Here is a 27,345-nt window from a genome sequence, read left to right as displayed (position 1 = left end):
ATGTTTGATGACATGTTTGTCCATGTCCAATCAAAAATTAGATAGAGCGGGATAGTAACCCAACGTTTATCGTCTTGGAATCAAACGTTTCATTAATGCTGAGGTTATCAGTCTTTGAAATTTTTGATTTTTGTACTTTGGAGTTTCGTATTGGTTTCACATTCTTTTAGAACTAGATTCGGCTCAGCTTACAATAACAAGGTAATAACAAAACTATGACCACGTAACGGAAAATATTGATGAATAACTGAAAATTGGTCTATCATAGTCAATGTAACGAGAAATCTTGTTAGATTAAGATTTCTATTTTCTCCAGCGCAAGAATCGTTGAAGACATGGAGAGTTATAACTTATGGAGATATTATGGTTCCAAGAAAGCCGGCTATAGCAGTACTACTTTGAACCTTTGTTTGTCTCTCCAGGTCTGTACATACATAATGTTTCCATGTTTGGCAACGTCTTTTCTGCATTTTAGTAACCGAAAAAACTTGAGTTTAAATATGTGGCTACAACTGAAGAGTAACGGGACATCTTCACATTTGAAAAATATGTAAATTTTGCAAAGCAACGTTATCAGTTCGAGTATTATTAGTTCTCAGCACTGCAAAAGTTATAGGTTAATATAGGTTATTATAACGTTTATAGGTTAATATTACATCCCTTGTGTCTCGTAACTTCCATATAATCTCAATCTTTCTCTCTCTCGGATAATAAAGACCTTAAGGAGAATTCAGGATCAATAAACGACTTAAAACAAGTTTGAAAAATATTTGAAAATCATAAAAATATTAAATCCGATGTGTCCAAAATATCGTGGTCAAATAAAAACGTCTCAACGGATTCAAAAATAATGATTGTCAAGGCCAGAAAATGTTCTAAATAATAAGAAAATGAATCTTATCCTTTCTCAAGCACAAAAATTAGTCGATATTTGTTGGGTGCCTTTTTATGAACTAATTTATTAGTTTTAATGAACACGAAATATATTTCACTTCTTAACGATATCATACTGTTATGTCGATGTCGAACAAAAATATTTACTTTATTTGTTAGTATCATTCACTGCATTGATGTTAGGATGAACAAACTTTATCTTTATGGAAAACTTTTTGTACAATTCTTGATTGTAAATGATAATTTTTGTAGCAAAAAAATTTCAATTCTTCTTTTTTTGTTGTTCTATTTTAGGATGATATCCGAGCGCTGATTTGGTATGCAGTGGCGGAAGTTGGCTAGAACCAAGATCACGTCCGGGCGATCGCGTACGCGCAATATGCTGTGCTGCGGTCGTAGCAGAAAGGTAAGAAAAAAATCTTCCATTCATGCGAAGAAATAAAGTCATGAAAATGGTCTATTGATACCAAGAAAACGAAAATCATGAAATTTTCCATTCATATGATCCCAATAAAATCTGCAATTCATATTGATGCGTAGTAATAACAAACAATAATAATTAACCCTTTTTCACTCAACACTAAATAATAGGATTATCTACAAAAATCCAAAAAAGTGTTATTTTTTTATTTTGTAAAAGATTTTTGTACGTATTTTTTTTGTTTTAAACTTTAATCCTCTTTACACGTAACAAATAGACACGTTGGTTTAAACGCGTTTTAACGTGGGTGGTGCATTCCACGCGACACGTTAACCACCATATCGAGTGGGCGCTTTGATCACGTGACACGGTCGCATTCATAATACCATTCCGCCCACGATAAACTACACATACTATGTACTTTAGAGAAATGCAATGTTCTGATATAAATATTACCTACTTGGTACTACTACTATGTATGAATTGAGAATTTAAATTAAGAAAATTTAAATTAAATCGATTTACGTAATAATTTTGAATGAAATATAAAAAGTATATAAATAATCTCAAAAGAAATATACACAATTTTCAAAAAAAATTAATATGTAAACTGAAATTTACATTAAAATGTTTAGACTAGTGATTCCCACTCTTTCCTAGTCATGGCGTATATAAACTGTACAATCACACTTTCAAATGAACTTGTAACCTTTCTTCTTGGTAGCTCACCTTACGATGCTCAAAAAAAAAAATTGTTCTCAGGCGTGAGTTGCTTTTTGAATGAAGTAACGTTTAAAGATGCCTTCAATAGAGAGGACAAGAGAAATAAAACGTTTGTTTAGCTAATGAATAGTAAGAATATCAGTGACAACACGATTGCAAAAACGAACCACATTATCTCTCTTCATGACATATCGGTCAGAGATTAAGATCATCCTAGGAGGTGGATTTGGCAAACCGAAATGCTACTAGCTTGGCAGAAGCCAGAAGATCCCTGGCAAAATGATTGCAAAAACGAACCACGATAGCTCGAGGTGTAGAAATAAAGTCTGTTCTAGTTCCATAACGGACACGATTAATACGTACCTAGAACGTTGTTCTTATTCCCCTTCACTGAGATGCCCTGCAACTCGAGGTTGCTTCTACGAGAGTATTGCTTTAAATCTCGAACCTCATCCTTAATTTCAATGATTTGCTTTTTGAAAATAACATTTGTGTCCTATGCGGATAGGATCAGTTTTAAATTAAGAAGCTTTATAATTGCAAAGCTATACAAAATTGACAATTTCGTCATAATTGGAACTCATAGATTGTGTAACGTTTAATATCTCAATATTTCAAGGCTAATTGCAAAGAGTACTGCGATTAGTAGCATCACCAACACTTAATGGAGCGACAAGGAGATCACTCTTCCATGACGCACCCTCAATATTTAATGCAGCATCGGAATGTTTTTAAATATTTGCACAATTGATTTTTGCTCTATGCTTGCTTTTTGATACCGTCCAAAACACAGCTTCACACCAATAAACATAGATGGGGATATTCATTAAGACCTAAAATTCTTCCAATTCTATGCGGCCACATTTTGCTTTCAAACTGTTATCACAAGATAACTCGATAATATTAAATGGATCTTGAATCCAAGCATCGAAATTTTTTTTCAAAATATTTATCAAGTGAAATAATTTGCTGTGAAAAGAGCCCCTCAAGCATGGTTTTTATATTTTTAGAAGAATCTAGTTCATATGACGTCAAAAATTGCTGTAAAAAAAAACATCTTTGCCTGCATCTTCATTAACTTTTTTTCCATACTTTGAGATTTTCTATATAAGCTGATTTTTTCGTTCCAAATTTGTCACGAAGGGTCTATGCATCTCTATGTGCCTATTTGACCCTGAGGCGCAGGCTAACAGTTTGGGAATCACTGTTTTCAACATTGAACAAATATATTTGCCAACATCCTTTTGCTATCAATGTTTACGCAAATGCATCGCGTAAAAATGGCTTCTTGGTGTAAACAGTTGATAGAACAACAGTTTTTATCAATATTGGAAGTCAGTGTTAATGAAAAAGACTTTGGTGATTTAAAATTTAAGAGGGATGATTCAACATCGAAAATTCTATTTACACATACAATTATATCTGAAGAAGCTAACAGATATATAGCATATGTCAACAAAAATGAGATCGGAGTTCAACAATTACATCTAAAACAATGGAAATTTGTAAATTTTCAAGAAGTGTACACTTCATTGGGGTAACGATTTTGGTGCCGCAAATAAAATGCAAGATTTTCATGATTGTTGGATGTCACGCAAGTAGTTAGCAACTCCAATTTTTGGTCGTCTTAAATTTACTAATAATAGTGGGGAAGTTCGATGTGATCGTGATATGATATACATCTGAATATCAACAGATATGAAAAAAAAAATAAAGAAGTATTTCATTTGTCAATAACTACTGTGCTAACCCACTGTTACTTTGATCAAGACTTTAACAAGGCAAATACGAGGTTAGCTAACAATTTGCTTTATTATTACTTACAAATATATCAAATGCTACAGAAAAATCTTTTGGAAAATATTAATGTATATTTTTTAACACATATCTAGCGAACTAAGATTAAGTCTAAATTACTTGAACATTCAGCTGCGAATACCTCGCAATTATTTAGTTACACTCCAACTGCCGCAATTAATATTATGACAAAAATCGGTAATGCGTAAATTTCATATAATCTTTTGTATAAATTAACTGGGACAATAATGATTAACATAAGTTAACCTAATCTTCTCCCTAAATTGGCAATTTCCAAAACTATAGTCTAATTCATCCCAAGTAATTCGTTTCCATTCTTTTTGTCATGTAACATTCTCCTAATTTTCAGACTACTTCCTATGAGTCAGTTACTTTTTGCATATTCTATGATAGACTTCGTGGCATTACATTTTTTTGCTTATATCTTACTGAATTTCTTCTTTACACATGATACTGTAATGAATTTTGTTGTTGAATCATGAAAATTTTTGTAGTTTTTCCATTAATATGTCTCTAATGGTGCTCGTATTGCTTCTATTACTATTCCTATTTGGCTTTTTCTATTATTTTCTACTACATTTTCCAGTGGTCTTTTTTAATTTTTCCGATTTCATCGGATAGTCGAGCTGAGATCTCCCATATAGTTGACACATTTCCTTGTCTTTCGTGTTGTTCTAAATTGTACTTTACTACAAAAACAATAATTTCCAAAGGGTCAATTTCACCCAATTCAATGGAAATTTAATATTTTCAAAATGCTTTTTTTACGTACAAATACTAGACCAACCCAATTAATAATTTTCAAATGTCAAAACTAATCCTAAGAAGTATAACATTCTTAATCAGTGAGTACAAAAAGTATTTGTTTCATTTCAATACAAACTCGCAAATTAACTTGAGATAAAATGAGAAAATTTTATATAAGCTTTGATCATTATAATAAATATTCGAACAAAAAATTTTAATCAAATTGCGATATCAGTAATGGCACTTTATCCTGATTAGCTGTGTTTTGAAAATTTGTATTCTTTATCGGATTCAACTAACTGTATTTTGAAATAGCAGAGCTTTTTAAAATTTAAAATTCAATCGTCTATCGATGGACGTTAAAAATGTTGTGAATCTTTAATGAAGGATAACTGACCGGGATATAAAATAGCGGGTTTCACCATTAATATTGTGAGGAAATTTTAAATTACTATAATAAATTTGTTGCTTTTTTAATCTTACACAAAACCTAGAACGTTTATTTGAATTTAATACTAACAATAATGTCAATGTGGATTCTTAATTATTTTAGGTTAACTTTAAAGATTACCAGTTGATATTGTTATTAAATATACTTTCGTTTAACGTGTAAAGCGTAAAAGTATCTATTCAAAAAATATAGGTCCAAAAAAATCTCATAAACTTCTTCTTCTTCTTCCTCAGCCTGTATTTATCCACTACTGGACATAGGCCTCTTCCAAATATTTCCATTTATTTCTGTCTTTTGCTGTTCTTATCCATTCTTTTCTGCCACACCCTTCATATCATCGATCCACCTCTTCTAGTTTTGTCGTGATCTTCAAAAGGTTATTCTTTGTATCCATTTTTTTGTGTTTTGTTTTGTCATATGCGCGATCCATTGCTACTTAAGCCTCGCTATAACTCGAATTATAACATCTGTCATTTGTGTTCATCTGCGAATCTCGCTATTTCGAATCTTCTCTCTTACAGTGACTCTCACCATGGCTCGTTCCATTGCTCTTTGGGTTACACTAAGTTGTTCTGCAGTTTTTCTTGGCAAGGCCATGGTTACAAATCCGTATATAGTCCCTGGCAGTATGCACCTATCATACACCTAGATACATACACCAAGATATATGTAATGGCTGGGAACATTATTTTGTGTGTTGCTCATTATTTTGGTTTTATGCAGGTTCATTTTTAGACCAATTTTCTTTCAGTGTTCGTTTAGAGTTTAGATCTTTTAACATGTTTCCTAGTTCCTTTATGTCTGAACTGACCAGTCCCACCGTCCACATTTAGACTCATATTTTCCTAAACCAATTGTTTAAATACATTTCCCAATGCCAAAATGAACAATTTGATGTCACCCTGCCGAATGCCTTTACCAAAAGGATTTTTCTCTGTTTTTGTATCCTCATCTGTTTTGATGTGAAAGGTCGCTTATTCATGGATATTTTTGATGATGGCGGTGTATCGCTAATCTATTCTAGCATCTTTTAGTGCTACCCGAAGTGACCAATGCTATCAAAAACTTTATGATAATCGATGAATGCTAAGTGTAAAGGAACATTATAATCTGTGGTTTTTTCAGTACTGAAACCTTTTCGATAACCGGCCTGCTCCCCTGGTTGATGTGAATCTAGTTTTACTGTAAGACGATTCGTTATAATTCTAGTTAGTAATTTGTAGAGATGGGATAATAAACTTATAGATCTATAATTTTTAATATTTGTGTTGTCTCCCTTCTTATGTATAAGTATGACCTCGGCATTCTTCCATGCTTCGAGTATCTTTCCTTCAGCATATCGATATTTCGGGAAGGTTCTCCAATCCGAGTTTTAGAACCTTTCTAGTCACAGTTTCCGGTTTTGGTATGGCAGAAAAGTATGGCTTTTCACTGAATGTTTAGATTTCTTTTACAATTCGTATTCTTTCTCTGGTTATATTTTCATTTTGTTAGATTTGATCTTTGTATTATCCTACTCTTGTTGTTTTCTATAGTTTCTAGAATTTGTTTTGTTTTGGTATGCTCTTAGGTTGGCTCGTTTTTTCTTTTTGACAATGCGATTAGTACTTTTGTATTCCGTTGTACACTTCTGCGTTTTCCTTCGATTTTCCATTAGGTTGTGCAGTTTCTCTGTGTAGTGTGTAGTTTCGTTTATATTTTTAACTCTCATAAACTTAATAGGTAAACATACAATGTTATTTATAAGAGATATTTCTGTCGGTAAATGGCAATGTAAATTTTAAAAATTATGTTGGTACCATTAAAAAAGTAAAAAAGTTGAGTGTACCTCACTCCAGTTAGTTTATGTAGCAGTAAGATTTTAATACTGAAATCATTTTCGGTTGCATTATTGTGTTATCACAAGAAAATGGTCGGGTTACATACTAATTTAACAATATAAATATAATTTCAAGTGAAATTTAACTTTTGGTGTCCACATTCACAAAGGTTTGCAATTTGAACACACTTGAAGAATTAATCTCCTAAAAATATTGTCGAGCATTTTAAGAGGATTTTTATGGGCTTCATTAATGAATTGGAAAATCGCACTGTACTGTTTATAATAGACTCCACTATTTCTATCTCCATTAATTGTCAAGTCCTCTTTGAAACTCCTAACTTGAATCAGTTTAAAAAAAAGTTCTGTAATTAACTCAAAAATTTACAATCTCTTTTATATATAATCCGACGTTCTACATTTTTTGATTGAATACATTTCATCTTATTTAGCCCCTTTTTGCCTTTAACGTTTACGAATGTGGCGGTTGTTTGAGATGATAATTGCGTTATTTCCAACGTTAATTAATTCCGGCTTTCTTGCTTGCTTCCCGCACCATCTTAGAACTCGATATTAACCATAGGGAATGAGTTTGGAGTTAAGGAAATAATAAGCGAGCACTTCAAAGCAAACGTTTCTCGTCTATGCCTTTTTGTGTGTGCATCTATCTTGGAGTTTACTTAAAGTACCTGAAGGCGGAGGAAATTTTCGACTTTACCAAGAAATCCGAGTTATTTTGGACGGTATTTTAAAGTTATTCTATTTAAACACTAAAATGTTAGTGTATTCAAATTAGTAAGTTTAAAGTTAGTTTTAAGTTAACTTTTTTCGTAAACCATTTTGTTGTGGTTTCTAATAAGTTTACGTGGTTAAATTGAAGTAGCTCGAACGAAATGAAAGGAATAGAGAGCGCACGTGGAAAATAGTTAATTACAGTGGGAATTGTTTGATGGGCCTTTAGATAGGAAAGAAAACGAGGGTTGTGTAAAGGGGAATGAGGAAATTGCTTTATACGGAGAAACGCTTTTTTATATTTAATTGAATGGTGTAACTACAAATAATTTTTTTTGTATTTAAAAATAATCAGCGTACTAAACAATTTTTTTAATTAAATCAATGATTTTTTTACAGTTATTTCGAGGGAACAATACTGTAATTCATGTAAGTCGGCCGATGTGTATTTTTATTTGCTAATTTTCATTCGTGTTTCTTATTTTTCACAATTTATTTTTATTATCTTGCTTATAAAGCTTTGTAGCTTATTATTAACTGTTTTTTAAGATATTTATAAAAATTGATGTGGTTATTGCTTATGATTAATGTTTATAACGATTTATATTTATTATAATTTTTTTTTAATTATATTCAAATTTCTTTTTATTATCTTTAAATAAAGGGTTGCGCCAGATATTTTTTTGTAAAGCTTCAGTTGTGATTACTGAACTTTAAAAAAGGTTCTCGGTATTATTTTCAGTTCAGCAGCTGTGTTTTTGTTCTATTTGAGATTATTTTGAAGTAGAAACGTTTTCTTGTTTTAATTATTCACAAATAAAGGGAAAGAATTGAGAGATTTGTTTCCGGTTGGGTTATCTTTGTGGTTATTTTAATTTAACTAATAATACAGCAAAGAAAGCTCAAATCTATTTAAATTTTTTTCATTCTTCAGAAAGTGGTGAAAATGTTTTGGTGGGGTTACAGATTTAATATAAATAGGATGCGGTGGGTAATTTAATAATTAAAGTGCATCTTGAAATACATTACAAAAGAAGATCTCTTGATTGTTCAAAAAATTGGTGGATGCGACGGAATCTTATAAAATAACATAATTAATTTGTATACAAAATCTTGTTGTCAGCAATTTCTAGCCAGTTCAAGTTGATTTAATATTCTTACTGAGAGAATGCAATTTAATTATGGGAAGAACCTCCTTGGCGATTTTAATAAACTTTTGATGAAATTCATAAAATGCCGGATGTTTAAGGGTTTTAAATAAATTTGTTTTAGGTAGATTGTTTTCAAGCACTCAATATATTTATTTTAAAAATGTAAACACACTTCAGTAAACGCATACACCATCATCATATTCAATATTTCCACATAACTCGTAAATTGGAATTTTTACTGCAATTTTTTTTATAATAAAAAGACATTACCTCTTATTAAGGGGATATGTCACCTAGGGGACTCCAAAATAAAGATAACTTTAAGATTTTTTGGAATGAAAAGTGGGGTTTTAATAAGCAGCTTTTTTATTAACAGTTATTAAAAGCAATCTAGCAAATCGTGCAGAGTCAATTTGTGTGCAGAATTTCTCTTAAACCGGAAGTCAAATAATCAAATTTCGAGTACGATTACTTTTCAAAACTCAAAAACTGGGAAACTACGTAGGATTTTTAAGAAATATTCATTTTTGACGAAATGGAGCCGATTTTACAAGAAATATCATATTTATTGATAAAAAGCATACATAAAAATGGTTGTAAAACATACAGCTTTAGAAACCTTAATCAGTGATTCCTACACCGTACATTTGTGCTTCCTGAATTTTATTTTTTGCTTCTGCAGCTAATCTGTCTGACAATATGCTTCTACGAGCTTCTTTAGCCTCATCAATTATGGACCGCTTATCGTGAGCAATGTAGCAAAACTCAAAGCACGATTTTTCAATTGGTAATTTTTGTACTTGCATTACTTAAGATCATTATTAAAATTATAAGCAACAATATCAGCCACAATGCTAAACACTTTCTTGCCACTATGAACCGTTTTTGGTGCCATAGACCATAACATATCGTTGTAACTTTCATTTCTGTTACTACATAACTTTTTATGCATTTTAACATATTTTAACAGTAAGGTTCAAATACCTAGATATATACAGCTGGGTACTTTTCTTTACCATAATCATGTAAACTATATATCTAATAACATGGGTTGGTTTGGATTGAGTTAGGTTGGGTTGATATCGAGTAAAAAGGAAACACAAAAAGGTTACCGTTGCTTGGAATTTTTGACTACTTAGTAGGTGCATCACAAAAATGAAGTTTTCAGACAGAAAAATTTTCGCAAATTTTTTCTGCCAATGCATTCTCATTCTAGAGAGTCTAAAATATACTTTTTATACTTTTTTTTAAATTTCAAAGTTGGCAATTAGCTATTTCAGTATTTCTCAATTCCGATACATTTTTATGCTAACTATATAATGTTATAGATTTTGTTGAGACGATGGCTTTGATTTAAAGTTTAAGTTAGTAGTAAATATGCGGTGAAATCTGCACGGACATTCGTAAAAATGTGATGGAAAACGCAATAATATTTAAATGTGAATTTTATTTGTAATTTTTTGGACTTTACGGAAGCGTTTGCGATCACATTTTTGATTCTCTATTTTTAATTAGCAAAATAAGAAAAGGATAAGAAAATAATATGATTATAATTAATGCAATAATTGAGATTGTACAAGTTTATTTGTTGCTTTTATCTTGATTTGAGTACAAATAATGCAACACATAAAACAGAAAGGTAAGCATAATAGAGCCAAAGATCGTAAATTTTAAGATTGTGTTTGTAACACAGCTATTAAGAACTTATATCAGAAAAGTTTAACAATTTAAAAAATCTCATTGCAGAAATTTGCAGGAAAGGATACAAAAGTCTTAGGAAAAGTAGTAGTCGGTCGTTAAGTTCACGTTTTCTATTCCACTTCTTATTCCTATCTTATTTCTCTTTACAATATAGATTTGATATTTATCTTTAGAGGTGAAATTTTTCCATAACAAAATAGACACTATCCATCTAGATTTTACTTTCTTTTCATTGTTGCTCAGTTTTTATAATTTTTTTGGTACAAGTAATACAAATAAATCTGCATATGCTTAACTGTATACAATTTATTACACAATTTGAAATGAAGCTGTCGCATGAAGAGGTTCGCAAGAAGTATTTTTAAACGACTTATGTGACATATCGTAGTTTACAGCAACATGTGGGAAGGAAAAATGGAGGCATTAAAGTAGCTTTAATCTCGCAAAAATTTTCCAAACTGTTGAGCAAGAATTATAGCCATTTTTCCATCTTTTCAGATTATTATAATACTTATAGTGTGCGGCAACAATAACTCTCATAATTCGATAAATCAGGGTAAGGTTGTAAGAAGTTAGAATACAGTTTGACCTTTAAACTCAATTAATTCGATTATGATGAGCTGTCAAAAGTACTTTGTATTATTAAAGTATATGTACAAATGTAGACTTATTAAAAAACTGTAGCGGTAGATATTACGAGTTACAAAGGTTTAGATCAAGAGAATATGGACTTCAAACACTATTGGTTCAAGGGGGAAGTGCTCCATCCTGCATAAATTACAACGTTTCGAAATTTGGATCACTTTGTCCAAACATTCCCGCTACCAAACAGCTTAACAGCACGTCCCCTACTTACAATTAGTTGCCTCCGGAAATGACATCTGTCAAAACTTGGCATTAACTGTTCTTCATACATAGTAATAGAGGGGTGTCATTGACTTTGACTAAAGTTAGCATCTCTTTATATTTGAATAACTGATTGGAAAAAGGATATCATTCCAAAAAGCTTTGAACTATGAATAATGAATAAATATATTTCACCGCAAAAGGACATATCCAATGTAAACCTCAATGAAAGCAACGTTCTCCCAAAATTTTAAATTGATACTTGAACGTATTTGTTATGAAAGTTTCGAAAGTCGTGAAATGTTATCCCGACAATGTTAACAACTTCAAGAATAATACGTTATTTGAGAAACTTTTTATTGGAAGAAAGTTGAAATAATAACAAAACGTACTATTTCGAAAATCAATCTAATTTTCATTAGTTTTGGGACACGTCTTTGTAGAATTGCCAATGTTGCTCTGGTATGGAACGATGGATCATCGTCATTTACAGCAACTTTGTCTGTGTGAAAATGTCGCAACATTATCCTTCTTGCTTAATCTGAAGATACTAAACATTTATGATTTCCCTGTACACATCCATTAAGAGTACTTTTATAGACCAAATGACGGTATTTGCTAATGGTGAAGTTTCAGCTTTTATTTTCACTTTTTGTGGGATTTTTTGAAATACTGAGGCTACCAGCCTTTAAAATATTTGATTTATTCATTTTGCAGTTATTTTATTTGGAAGTAAGGCTCGCGTATTTTCGAATTTCGTATTATATCGTAAAATTCCTTTGCGGATTAGATTCAGCAAAGAAAAATATTGAAGTATCCCATGAATCGGCTTGTCATAATTAATGTCAAGAGAAATCTCCTTAGAGTATGATATCTATTTTATCAAGTTCAATCATCATTGGTTGAAGACATAAGGAGTTTTGTTTGCGTTTCCTTCTATATATGTACAGAAGATGGAGTTTTCAGGGCCTACATCATAAATGTTGAAAACAATTTTTTGAGATAAAATATTTCCTTCACTGTCATAAAAATTAGTGACAAATTCTGTTGCTTGTTTAGTTCTTCTGTTGCTTCTGCAATTTTGCTATAAAACTTTTTGGTCAACTCTTTTGCACCAGTAGGTACTTCCATTACAGCTACCCTTTTTGCTATCTTGTAGGGAGTAGTGGACTTGATTTTTGCATTCAATAATTCACATATAGAGCATACGTCTTCCTGTGTCAAGTAAAACTCATATTTTACGACATTTCTCAAGTCAGAGAACTTTTCAATAAAAAATTGATGCATTTGTAAACTGGCAAAATTACGTAATCGAATCGATTTTTAGAAATGAGCTGGTGTGATTTGTTATCTTCACAATGACTTCAGGATCTAGCATACTGCCACGGATTTAATGTTGTTTTCAACAATGTACTGTAGGGACTTAGTCAATATTTCATGTAAGCGTTTCAACAGACTTTAATTCTATTTACACTCTTAATTGCTTGATATACAAAGTATGACATTATCTGGAATTGGCAGAAACGGAGTGATGACTGGCAACGTCTTATGCATATCTTCTTCTTCTATGGCGCAACAGCCCGATATCTGAGCTTGGTTTCCTTTATCAGGTTCCTTCATTCCTACCTATCCCTAGCTCTCCACTTCCAACACCTCACACCCAGAAAGTGGAATCTACTTATATGTAGCTCATCATACAAACTATGAATCTCTTTGTTGTAACTCATTCTCCATATTCTCCCCTCGTAAACCGGTCCCCAGATTCGCCTCAAAATATTCTTTCAAATCCATTCTCCTCTTTTATTGAAAGTCCAGCTTTTGCATGTGCATATACCCTAACAATTTTACTAGAAACAGAAGTAAATTTATATATTGAAATATCGTCAGGAACTCCAGCAATAAAACATACATTTGCAACAGGATAAGGTTTTGCAAAGTGTACATATACCAATTTGGCCCACTCAAACTAAGGTAATGATAATACATCGGCATCTCAGAAACAACAATAATTCCTATTATCGTTGCGAATTATGAGGTAACTGATCAATTTGTGTACTTAGATGCTCTTTTACCTAACACCGGTTACTGCTGTAAAGAAATAAAAAGACGCATAGCTATGCCTAGAGCAGTCACTGTAAAACTAACCAAAATTTGGAAAGATACCTATAGCTATTACTAGAAATACCAAGATGCTGCGACGTACACATCGTACGCTTTTCAGATGAGTCTCAGAGTGTCATGGACAATAATCGTTTCAATATTGAATGAATTGAATATAAAAGATAGGTTGATGAAGCTGATTCATAGATCATAGTTTAGCTGCTTTGGACACTTAGCGAGGCAAACTAGATAGATAAAAAACTTTGTTGTAGAGGGAAAAAGTGAGGGCCAAAGAGCACAAGGAAGATCACTTAATGCACAAAGCCATACAGATCATTAAAACATAATAATAGCCAAGCAGTGCCCTGGAACTAATAGTAGCACTATCACTAGAACTAACACTAGACTAGCACTAAGCCCTAAGCCCTAAGCACTAAGTGTTTGACGTTTTGGATGCCATGTTGCTACCTTCTTCAGAAACTCGTTCGAAGTTCTTCGAAGTTGTTCAATAACAAGTTCTAAGTTCTTCTTCGTTTTTGAAGAAGGTTGCAACATGGCATCCGAAACATCAAACACTTTTTCAAAAGACGCACGGTTTAACCCGAAAGTTTCTAGTTCTAGGTCTAGTGTTAGTTCTAATGATAGTGCTACTATTAGTTCTAGTTTTAATTGAAATAATTGATATAGTAATTTATCTTACGCTGAACTAGTTAATCCTAACATACGTAGGATAAACTAGTATGACCTAGGACATCTAGAATGGCTTGAAATAAAATGCAAATTTTGAAGGATAAGACATTAAATTTAATTGAATGCTGACTTTTTTGCTGATGTGGGTTGTCGATAAAGATTATTATTATATATTTAGCAAAATGTTGATCCCACTTATTATATAGAAGGTGTTCTTCTTGAGAAACTATCTACAATCAATGATTTGGGAGTTACTTTTGACCGATGAAAAATTGTCTTTTGTATCACACATTGAAAATATTGCATCTTCTGCAGCGAGGATGCTTGGTTTCGTTTTGCGCTCCTCGCGTGCCTTTTATAACATCGGTGTGTAAAAGTCCCTGTTTTTGAGCTTTGTATTGTCCAAATTGGAATATGGCTCTGTAATTTGGTCGTCACAATATGTGTGTTAAAGACTTATATTGGAAAGAATTCAGAGGAAATTTCTCAAATATTTGTCTCTACGCTTGGACGGATCATACCCGGATCGTGGAAGGGATTACGTATTCCTGCTACAACGTCACAACTTTTCTGCACTAGACGTGAGAAGATGTGATCAGTGTATCAAGTTTTTGCAGAAGTTAGTGCAAGCTGAATTGGATTGTGAACAGTACCAATGAGTTTTATCTGAGGAATTGCAGATCCAATGTTGTAGCCAACTCTCCGGTGCAGAGGATGTGTAAACTAACTAACAATAATAGTGTAGGAGTGATTATGTGTATTATATTTGTTTTATAGCATGGGTTATTTCTTGTAATATTGTCCTGTAATTGATCTTTGTTGGGCAATAAAGTGAATTATTATTATTTTGAAAATAGTTCACGATTTGAAGCCTTTAGCAACCTTATTAGTCATCATTTACGCGGTCTTTTCATCTCGATTGTTGCATGAAGGTTATTTTATTCGATATGCGTCTTGTTTAGGTATATCTTTAGTCCATCAACTATAAACGTGGTTAAAATTATCTCAAAACTGTTTATATAATTGTTGGTTATGGATTTTGAATTGAGTTTAACATACTCCTTTTTATCTTTCCAAGCTTTTTGAGCTAACATACGATCGTGGTATGGTCATCACCTGAATTAGTAGACAACTAAAATTTTCATGGGTGCAAAAATACTTATTGGTCGCCAAAATTTCATTAACATTGTGAAATGATTTCTTTTCTCACTCAAAAATGATGCTGTTATGATCATCATATACTTTTTATCAAGATTTATTTTACGAAAAATTTTCCAATATAGAATTTCATATTGCAAAAGCTTCGTTCTGAATGTTTAAGTCGTGATAAAATCAAATTTTTTTCACCCTTTTACTAAAACCATACAGAAAACATCTTTTCATCCATCCTTCTCTTCTTTTTATTCCCAATGTCGACCACCTTCCGCCCTTTACCACCCCCCAAAACCCCTCTCATTTTACGGTATACTTTACGATCGAACTCCAGCAGCTAGTGTAGTGTAGGCCTTGGCAGTGTAGTAAACCGGCCCCTCGTTTTTAGATCGCATGTGCGACGCGTATTCGGACGCGAGAGGGGACCTAGAAATCAGTGATGAATCGAGGATCCGAAGTTCGCGCCGAACGGCGTCGTCCAATCGCGTTTACGAACGGCGGTCGACGACGCCGACGCCGCCGAGCGTCGTCGTCCACTACGAGGTGACGTCACCGGGTCGGCGCGCCAACGATCAATATCGCGGCCGGTCGTGTAAGTTGCGCCTTGCGGTGTCAAAGCACCATCTCTAAGAGACCGACGGTGGTGCTTCTCATCATCGTTTTTTCGGTTCATGTGTGACAAAAATGGCCGCGGTTGTTTCTTCAGCAAAAAGGTAAAAACATCGAGAATTAGTGTTTTTATTTTGAGTTTTGTGCCAGTGGTTTTTAATTAAAAATAAGTTCAAAAAGGGAGAGCTTCGCTTTTTTGGTTTGGTGTGTTGGGTTTTTCTGACGGGGGGTGGTGGTGGTGAGTTTGTCAGGTTTCGATTTTGGCGCCTGATGATGTTCTAAGTAGTAAAGTATTAAATTTTTTTAAATTTAATTAACAAAATCGAACATTTTCAAAATTATCGTCTTTATAATTCATTATTTTGAGTTTAGAAAATTTGAATCACTTAATATCTCATTAAATTAAAAACTATGACTATTAAATTTGATTGAAACGGGAAGATTGATGGAATTGACCCTATTTCGGATTAAACATCACTAATTTCAGTGAAAGTTACTTCATAATGCATGAGGTAATGGCATTTCCCCATTACGCATTCATGGAGTAAGTACCGTAAATTAGTGGTTGTTATAATTTGCGGTAAATATCATTTGTTGGTGACACATTAAATACGTTGGTGTCCTAAATTCAATACATATATATAGGTCGGTTTTTATGTCCTTTTAGAAAAAAAGAATGGTAAAATAATGAAAGTATTGATTTGATTCAAATAGATTTTTAATGAAGCTTTTTTTAGCTTTTATACACTCATAAATAAATTTGATTACATTAATAATAATTATGAATTAATTACATAATGATTTTTCTACATCATTTTTGTATAAAATTTCAAAATTTACTTATTTACGTTTTAATCAATTTTTTTAAATTATTTTTTGGAAGACTCGACCCTTTGAGCGCTTTAATAAATCGATATCGGTGAATATTTAATGAATATTTCGTCGACCTAATGGATCTTCGACGATCCACAACCGGGACGAATAAAAAAAGGTTCCTCTCAAGCATCCCCTGAGCATATTTCTCTCTTGAATTAACTTTTAAATATTTTTCCGGACATAAAAGCCAACCGAGTAAAGAAAAAAAGCCACACACAAAAAAAACTCTTATTACATTGTTTCGTCCAACAAAACCACTAACTGAAGAATCTCTTTTAAACCACTTCACTAAAGAATCCCTTTTTAACTAAAAACTTATAATAAAATCATCATTCCTCTCAACAATTCTTTCTTTTTAATTTAAACTTAAATCTTTAAGAACTGAGTCTACATTGATATAGGTACTTTACGGTCAACGTCGAGGGAAATTATTCATGCAGGGGTCATTCCGGTACTTTTTTTTTATCTTGGAGGCCGATCGGTCGCTTGTGGCGCATAAGTGTGTAAGGGTGGAAAAAAACGTCGTTTTACGTTCGCGTGCTTCATTCATGCAGGTGCCATTGCAAAAGTCAATTAAAACGGCACGAGTTTGCGCGAAAAAGACCCATTCCACAAACCCATTGAGTTGAAGAGCGTGAATGAAATTAACGATGGTTTGTATAAATTATAAAATATTTATATTCAAAAATCTTAAAATCTACTCAAATAAAACCAAGTCAACAAATAATATTAAAACATGTTTGTTTGTTCTCTTTTTACATTTAACTTCATATGGTGTTGATCAAAATGATGACTATGGGCACCTGAAGCAAGCTTCATGAATTTTTAAAGCTTTCAGTAATCGAAATGGAACAAAAGTGTCTCTTAACACCATTAATTTATTGTTAAATCTGAAACATCATCAAGAAAAAAGAATTGTTGTTCACAAATTCTGAACTGATTTATGAATTCTTCATTTGGAACTTCTAATAGTATATCCATTTGGATGCTAATAATTTCATTTTACTTACTAATAATGATTTTGCGATGGATCGTTATTGTCCACACTAGAATTGTGTTCTAGTTCGCTGTACGTGTTTTTAGAAGCGTTATTAACTGTCTTAACTAAAGCCTTTACATTTCCGCCTAAACGGCAAGTTTGTTTGTTAAGCCATAAAGCATTAAACGAGCCGTTCTCGTCATTCAGAATGGTTTTCTTGTAAAAGGTGTTTTATGTTATATTACTAACACCAAGTTAATGAAGGCATGGCGTTGTTCATGGTTAGCTGGCTTCAATTTCTGCGTTAGCTGGACTTTAAAGGCCTTTAGAGCATGATCTTTTCACAAACTACGAAATCTTCACACTTGCAGCTATACCGGCTATGTTTTTAATATTAGAAAAAAACTGTTAGTATAAAAGTTGTAGTAAATTTTAGTCTTAACAATATTGCTCTTTTTTACTTTTGCATAAATATCGAGAAAAATATGACAATGTAAAAATTTGATGATTACGTGATTATATATTTTATTGATGGTTGCGAACTGGATTCAGAACATATTATAAAAAAACTTTTAGTACGAAAGTTGTAGCAAATTTTATTCTTAACGATATTGCTCTTTTTCACTTTTGCTCTCAGAAGCATAAATATCAAAAAAAATATGAAAATGTGAAAATTAGATGATTTTGTGGTTTTACGTAATATTGATGGTTGCGAATTAGATTCAAAACATATTACAAAAAAACTTTTAATACGAAAGTTGTAGCAAATTTTATTCTTAACAATATTGCTCTTCTTTACTTTTTCTCTCAGATGCATAAATATCGAGAAAAATATGAAAATGTGAAAATTAGGATCTTTTAGGAACTTTTAATTCAGGGATATATTGCGAGTGTATTACAGAGATTAATATCAACGTTATGAAACGCACCAAATCTATCGAATTCTCGTAGGTTTTTTTTATAACAATTAGATTAATTGAACTCCCAGACTAAAAGGGTGCACATAATCGGCATTGCAAGCTATTTTGTTCAAGTTAAAGTCACCACAAGTTAAGAACTCGTTACGGTAACGACCAACTCTGCCCTTTTATTCGGTAGTAATTGTAGTTAAAGCAACATTAACATTAGGCGAAACATAGACACAGCGAGTACGCAGGTTATCTTTATTGCTGTTGAGTTTCTCGTAAAGGAGGGTTGCACAAACCACTTCCTTACCACGAAATTAATTTAATTATTCAATATTACGATGATCAATATTACTTATTGTTCCGTTGTGTTTTACTTATTAAGGTGTGATAAGTATTATCTTCCACGGTTATATATTAGGTAAGAGTTCAACCACTCTGTTAACGGCTGTACTATCTTTAAGTGGATAAACTTCTGGCCATCTTGCAAAGCGATCGATTACCGTAAGTACGAAAGTGCAACAAAGTGACGATGTAAGAGGCCTTACCATGTCAATATGTGTATGCTTAAATTGTATAGGAGGATATCAAATTTACTAAAGGGTGATTTTGTAATGTCTTTGAACTCCAGTTTAATGACAACGAATGCGGTGTAGAAAATTTTGTTGGAATCAGGCTAAAAATATTTTTTGTCCAATCGCTTTCTTATCAGCAAAGTGTTCATGTAAAGTTATAGAGGATTCATTCAAGGTATTTCACGATATTATTTTATATCGCCGTATCGGTGTTATTTCACTATCATTTTCTAATGAAATATAGAATTCATTATTCAAATTCTTCATCGTCGGATTTCTCATTTATATTGGAACTTTTATTATTGCTGTTATGAAAAGAATTTATTTCTGGAATTTAGGCGTGTAACATCTAGCGTTACGAGATGATGGGTGAGACTCGTCAACCGTAACTTTGCTCAGACTTAATTAATAAGATTAATTACTTCAATCCCCGGACTCTAAATTAATCTAGTATGGTATAAAAATGAAAAAATTAAAAAATATCTACGAAGTTAATAAGTCATACTTGTGAGTAGATATGAGGGGAAGCAGGATATAATATTTTTTATATTTATTGATTAGATTTTACTACAAAATCAACTTACATGTTTTGAAAATTTAAACAGAGTCATTAAACAACGTTAACCTACAAAAGTTAAAGTAAGTTTCTCGCTTTTAGAGTTGCTGTAGTTGCTGTGGTTGCTGTAGTTGCTGACCACCTACACGCCACACAACTAACAGCTATTTTTGTCTGGTTAACATGAAGCGCATCGACAAGGAAATTCGGCGAAATCCTATCCTAGTTATATCCAGTTCAGTTCCACCTGATGAAACTTCGAAATTAAGTTTAGGGATTTATTTCAACAACTGAGAACATTGTTTGAATTTCGAACAGTTATCAGTTTCTCAGAACTTAATTTTACTAGAATTGAGTGATTTAATGCGTGATCTAAAAAAGCAGATAAGGTATTAAACGAAAAAAATTGTTGGTCATCTCTGTTAAAATATCATTTTCCGAAAGCAAGAACTTTGCGATTTTTTATTAAGAAAATAAAGTATTTGTTTTATTCCGACATCCCAGCTCTTCTTAATGATACTTAATAACCTTGGGTGTCACGTTGTATAAATCCAGCAAGTTAAATTGGCGATTAGTTCTAGATACCTCACAAATAGTCTCACAAAAGCCAAGTCATGTAATGAGGAATTTCTTGTAACTTTGTTGATTCTGATAACATGAATCTAATAAGATTTAAATTTGATTTGATTTGCCAACAATAACAATACATAGATTAACATCTTGAAATGTAGATTGTTTGGATCGCCACTCTCCATATCTTAATGTCCAATAATGTCACGTCAAATAATCTTAATTTTTGTTCATCATATCGTATAGGCGTCATGTTAGATACCACGTCGGATGTCACGTCGGATATCATGTCGGGATTTTAATCATGTCGGAAATCACATCAGGATAACGCTACACAGTCATCCCCAATGCCTTTGTTTATTATTGAGATCTCCAATTAACATTATATTAGTCTCTATTATTTAAAATATTAATTTAAATTTATCACCAATTTAAATTTCATTTATCTATTTGTCAGTACAGGATAATTGTATTACAAATTTTTAAAAGTTTTCTTTTTATTAGGTTTTGCAATGATGCAATGATTCTTATGCAATGGTAACGTCGTCTTGTTTTGGTACTATTTTTTATTAAATCAACTAAAAAATTATGACGACTCAGTGTGGTTTAAAAAAATTTACCTTTATTATTCATTTTTACCAAATGAATCATTATAACATGAAACAATTACTTTTTTATTATAAACCGGTTTCAAACACGTTACTTTCTACTTCTAGACAAACATTTGGCCGATTTATTAGAGATACACACACTCTGTAACATATTTTCGTCAATCTGGCAGCGTGAATACCAGTTAAGACATCTTCAAGATTCGCAATTGGTTTATGGTTGGTTCAATCCATTTTTCTGGGAAATTTATTTCTCGTCAATAATTATAATATGCTGGTGCTCTCTCATGTTGGAACCAACACTTTAATCAGATTACTACATGAAACATCACTGAATAATGGAAATGGTAAATTGTCACTTAAAAATTGAAGATACAAGTTCGAAATAAATCGGCCATGTAGAATGTGCGAGTCCACGACATTGTTGTTTAATAATTCATCTCAAATGTTTATTTACTATTGTCTTTAGTGTGTCCTTTTGCATTTAAATGGGGTTTTTATCTTTTCATTCATGTAGGTTATGCGTATTTAGGATATCTGTCTGAGTACATATGGGTTTAGTACTCCAGTTTTTGCATTAGAATGCAAACGATTTAGAAATGTTTCTGCATATGCCCTAGCTGCAGCAATTATAGTGTTATTACACGTACCCTAATGTTTTTAATATATCAACATAATCTCTATTATTGCATCTAACAGCCAAGTGACAGATTTTTGATGGTCTGCGATTTACGATTTTATATTTTCTCTTGCTGGGTCTCAGTGTAATGATATTGTTCATTCCATTTGATCAACAATATGACATTCGACTCTAAATTTGTAACTTTTGACACTTCTGTTTACTCAACATTTTTCAAGTGAGACAAATTTGTAAACAAATAATGGAAATAAAAACTGTATCCAAAGTTATTTTTATTGTGATTTTTTAGTTCATCAATCATGGTTTAAATTTGCAAAAGTTGTTTGATATTCTGCATGAATGAACTTTGCGTATTTAGACGAACCTAATATGTATTCCTCGTATGGATTGTTTGCACGAGTGTCGCCGCTAGTACAACCATCGATTTAGCATAATTTAGATCTAGCTCAGGTACGAAATTCTGCATAAATTTAGATTGTAATTTGTTCATCAATCGTTTAAGTTTTGAATAATAATCCGATATATCAAATTCATCGTTTTAGCAGGAAACACTTTGACTGAAGGTATCGGATCACCACAATAATCTCATTAACATTTTTAGAACGTTCTTTTCATAGAACGTAAATAAAGTTCTTATGTTTATATTGACAAAATATTCATGTTTATTTTATTTATTTATTTAACTAAATAATATATAAAGAAAAACACAACATGGAATCACTGTAAGTGATAACTTGTGATAAGTAGCTACACGCAAACTGTACAAGAGCAGGTTAACACATAATTTGCAGAATACTAATATAACAGACAAATATGAAGTAGAATGTTTCTGGCAATAAAAGAACAAACATAAGCCCACAAACCGTCGTTCTATGAAAAAGTAAGAGAACTAGCAGGCATAAAAAGGAAAAGCTATCTAACTTACAAAAGCCCACCAACAGAAGACCAACGTACTGCATATGTGGAGACTAGGAATAAGGTAACTCAAGAATATAAGCTATTAAAAGAGATCAGTGGAGTAAATTATTCAGTTACATGACCCAAAAAGCATCTCGCCAGAAAGATATGAGAGCTATTTCCAATACCTAACTATATAGTACTGAAGAATCAAAAAAGAATAAAAATATGAAACAACGGAGAAAATAATAATCAGTGAAGAAGAGCTGGAAGAAGAGCGGAGGAAATTAAAAAATATACTTAACGAGCGAGAAGAACTCAATAGAAATTTGATGGTTAACTACCAAAATGTTGGCACTTAAACACAATATTTATTTTCAAAAAGGGACAAAAGACCTACCCGGAAAACTATAGAGGAACCTTTCTCTGCAGAACAATGTACAGTTAACATCAGACGCATTATTTGTTATCAAACAGCTAAAAATAGTCAATACAATGTAACAAACCGTTTTATATCTGTTGCGAATGCACAGCAAGATAAGAATTTATAAAACTTGCTTAAGGCCCGTTATGACACACGGAATAGAGACACGTGAAGATAGGAGCAAAACCAAGAATATACTAAGAGTTGCCGAAATGAAAAGGTTGAAAACTATCATGGGTAAGACTATAGTTGACCGCATAAGAAATGTAGATATCATAGAGCAATGTGGTTTACTAGATGTGGTTAGATGAGGAGATAAAGAAGAAGAGAATGAATGAAAGTACATTACAACGTATAGTATGAGAGACAAACCAGCAGGTTCGAACACTGGGAAGACCATCCAAAAGATAAAAGAATAGCTGAAAATTCACATCACAAGACACACTTCGGCTACGATTCAGCATTCAATAGACCAATAGATCGAAAACAACTGGAAGAAGATTTGGGTTGCATTTTAGGGTTTGCGATTGGTTCGACGTTGCAAGTTTCAAGTTATATTTATATATTTCAAGTTATATTTATTATAATTTTACTCTCCATGTAAATACTAAAACATCATTATATAAATTAAAAATTGATCTTGATAAATTGTTTGATTCATAATCACGTAAAACGTAGACATGAAACAAGAAAAGGAGAACCAGAAGTTCCATTTCACATTCAACGGAATAAATTTTATGCAGATTTTTAAATTATTCGTTGAACACAAACATATTTCTTAAAAACTATAAGAGATTTTTCAAAACGTTTTTGTTTGTTTAATATTAGACACTTTGAATAATGTTCCCGTTTTAACTTATCATATAAATTTTATGGTTTTAAATTGTTAACGTAAAACAGTAAAACTTAATTAAAAAGTTTTAATGACATGGTGAAGGGTGCAAAAACGTTCATTTGTCGTTTTTCGTTAAGGATGTTGGGGATTAAATTGAAAAGTTCCCTAATGAAAACTCAACGTTGGCAGAGTAGTTATCACTTTACGCGAAACTGAATTCGATTATTGTGGTAAATAAATAAACAATTAACGTTTCGTCTATTTCGTTTCAGGATAATGGAAGAGAAGCTTTGGATCTCACAGCTTCGCCGATGCGAGTTCCGGCTGGACAACAAACAAGAAATAATCATCCACCGCCAATGGTTATACAAGGCGATTTTCGTAAGGTAAAAAATATTTATTACATTTTTGAGCATATTTTTAAAATATTTTTTTTAAAGGTGTCTGGAATTAGCTCGGAAATTTTTAAGCAGATAGAGACTGTAGAAAACGATCATGATGCGTCCACGGCGGCCGCCTTGGAGGTAAATTATTATTATTACCACTCAATTACTATAAAATTACTATCATCACTAATTAATTTCATTTTAACGAAATAAAACCGTTATTAAAAAGTGGTGGATGCGCCGGAGATATTACGCGAATCTTGTTTCGTATACAAGACTTAGCTTTTTCGGTTTATTTGGTAAGAAAACTTTATCACTTGACCGGAAAAGTTGGCGAAGACACTGGAAAAGACGTATAGTTATTAATACCCTCCGTTGAGCGTCCGTTCAATTACCGGGATACCGTTTCCCCTCTAACTTTACCGGAAAAACAACCACCACGAACAGTGCTATAACGGCATTAGTTGGAAATTTTAGTTACCAGCCAGTTTCCCCCTTTCTCTCTATCTTTTCCTTTATTAAGGTACTAATTAATGGTTTCAACGCAAAGCGAACAAAAACTATTCTATCGAATACGATTCTATTGAACTATTTTAATTAGTGTTACAGATTTTACAGACAAATTTTTTTTAAAATTATTTATAGCACGTGGAAAGACGTGGTGAGATGATAGTAAGGATTTTGGATTCGAGGCATTTAGGAAGATCGGCAACAGATGCGGCAAAAAGATTCACTGCGATGCAAGATGCAAAACACACTGTACAATTTGTTGAGATTGTTAAAAGACCAGGACAAACTCTCGGATTATACATAAGAGAAGGAAATGGAATCGATCGAAGTGATGGTGTTTTTATATCCAGAATTGCTTTAGAATCAGCAGTTTATAACAGTGGATGTCTTAAAGTAAGCCTAAATTTAACTTTTATTCTTTCAATTTATTTAAATTATTTTAATTTATTTTTATTTAGGTTGGAGATGAAATTTTAGCTGTAAATCTCGTAGATGTAACTCGAATGAGTTTAGATGACGTGGTAATAATAATGTCGATTCCAAGAAGACTTGTTTTGGCTACTCGGCAACGTAAAGGTGGTAAAGGTGGTCAAGGATCGCCGAGTGTCCAACCAAGAGCGGAACATAAACCTCCACCTGTTGTTGTAATAAAACGAGATCTTCGCGATGATGAAGCTGATGAAGTTGATCATGGAAAAGATTCAATGCGGCAAAGACACACTGGGGATGGTCGTGAAATGAGTGAATCCAGGTCGAGACTTGGTTTGGGATTAGGTCTTGGGCCATCATCAACGATGGATTCAAGTCGAGGTGGTTCTTCATCGCAAGATACCTCAAACGGACTCGATTTATACTACAACTCCAGACCGCCTGATTCGAGTAACACCTGGGGTTACCAACCTCCACCTCCAGTTATTACTGAGCAACCGAAATCGAATATCCAACATTTTCAACCGTACGAAAAAAATTACCCAAACACTTTGGAAAGTCTTGCAGAAAAAGTGCATTCATTTGGTTTGCCACCAAATCGTCGAATGTCTGCCGGTGGGCAACCGCTTCCTTCCAGAATATCCTCGCAACAAAGTCCTTCCTCACATTATTACATCCAACATTCCGGTACCGGGTCTAGGAGGATTATGCCGAGATCCGGTTCGGATCAACACCTTCCGCACACTGAATACTCCGGTGATTATACGAGCATCACCCAAGCCGGACGTCATAGCCTGTTAAGATCCAGTTTAAAATCTGGTTCTACACTTAGTAGATATAACCAAAGATACGTTGTGGATCCATCTTCGGCGATATCCAGTCAAATGTCTCAATCGAAATATGGTGCTCCTTCGACGTTAACAAGACGAAATAGAAGCAGTTTGGATTATTCTAGCGATACTGAAGCGACTGTTGGACCTAGATCAAGTAGTTATTACTATTATAGGTAATAAACAGGTTTTTCTTTGAGGTGTTAAGGTTTATGTTTTTATTTTTTTTTGGCGATAGAAATCAAACAGCGGCACCTGTTCCACATAGTACCATACCAACATTAGGTAGGAATAACTCGATGACATCGACTGATTTAAGCACCAAATTTAATTCTTTGCCAAGGGATACAAGAGGCACTTCAAGGTAAGTTGATGTTTATAAAAAACTTATATACATGGACGTAGATTTGAACAATTTTTGTTACAACCGTATAGTAAATGAACGATCTTAGAAACGTTATTTGCAAGACTTTACTACTGATTTAAATGCATAGGTTGAATTGTTAAATAATGAAATTGTTAATATTTTCTATTACAATTGACATTAGGTTAGTTTACTTTATGATAATTGAATCGCACAAGGGTAGACCGTCAACGAATCGAACCGGTTTTTGCTACTAGTTTTCTACTTCTACATAGTCTTATTAAGTTTCGATATACACTTACTATTGCATTCCTTTTTGCTACAAGCAATCAGTTATGTCTGCGACCAATGTGGAAAAAAATCTTGGCTCCCCATTCATATCAAATGGCAATTCTAGAAATTTTTGCAGACTATTTGCAAACGCCTTTTTGATGTTGTGTTCTGGTTCTTTGAATATAAGTAAACTTTTATCTGATTATTTGAGTTTTCTAATAAGGACTATATGATACAAGAATTCTGTGGGATCACTTTCTTCAACACAGTTACATCGTGTTCAATGATACAGCAATTTCAACTTTATAAGTTGACATCTTTAAGCGTTGTACCAATTTCACGATATATTTTTAAATTTTGCTAATACTACTAGTTAATATGAACATATGAATGCACCCGAAATCTAATAGCAAAAATCGAACTTATACCAGAATGAAAAACTACTTTCTAGAAATATTTTACTCTTGTCGAGAAAAACTTCTTTAAGAAATACTTTAAAAACTCACGGAAACTTGAAAAGAAACTAGGAAAGAAGTAAAACACTTTCATTGACGGATAACGAGTGTATTTTAGAAAATCACGAAGTAGAAGGTTAAAATAATTATTCTCTAATTTTTTTCAGACTTGGTATGACGAAACGTTTTGGTGATAGAACAATGGGTCTTCTGCAAGATGATGCAGATGGGAATTTATCGGCACCTGAGATGCCTTCGATAAGGCAAAGAGGTATCTTCGCGTGACGTTTCCTGCATTTCCTCTCTAAACCGATAAGTACACCCAAAAGAAAAGATAATACCAAAAAAAAAGATCAAAACCATTTACACTAAAAAAGAA

General features: G+C 32.6%; 1 protein-coding gene across 5 annotated transcripts in view; it reads left to right on the top strand.

The window, feature by feature from the left end:
- The window catches only part of LOC111414307 (Rho GTPase activating protein at 100F), a 53,310-nt gene that overhangs the window by 6,494 nt on the left and 19,471 nt on the right, over nt 1-27,345 (top strand). For 3 of the 5 annotated variants that reach the window (XM_023045616.2, XM_023045614.2, XM_023045618.2), the window contains exons 3-10: nt 1,189-1,300; nt 8,005-8,034; nt 23,992-24,105; nt 24,160-24,243; nt 24,751-25,008; nt 25,074-26,050; nt 26,113-26,238; nt 27,134-27,237. In XM_023045616.2, coding sequence (XP_022901384.2) covers nt 1,214-1,300; nt 8,005-8,034; nt 23,992-24,105; nt 24,160-24,243; nt 24,751-25,008; nt 25,074-26,050; nt 26,113-26,238; nt 27,134-27,237 — 1,780 coding nt within the window. In that variant the 5' untranslated portion in view covers nt 1,189-1,213. Of the gene's footprint in view, nt 1-1,188; nt 1,301-8,004; nt 8,035-15,861; nt 15,959-23,991; nt 24,106-24,159; nt 24,244-24,750; nt 25,009-25,073; nt 26,051-26,112; nt 26,239-27,133; nt 27,238-27,345 lie in introns of those variants that run through there. The other 2 variants (XM_023045615.2, XM_023045617.2) reach the window with 2 other exon arrangements.

Source organism: Onthophagus taurus, chromosome 1, assembly GCF_036711975.1.
Source record: "Onthophagus taurus isolate NC chromosome 1, IU_Otau_3.0, whole genome shotgun sequence".
Taxonomy (NCBI): Eukaryota; Metazoa; Arthropoda; class Insecta; order Coleoptera; family Scarabaeidae; genus Onthophagus; species Onthophagus taurus.
Note: the sequence above shows the minus strand (reverse complement) of the source record. Positions and strands in the feature narration are given on the sequence as shown.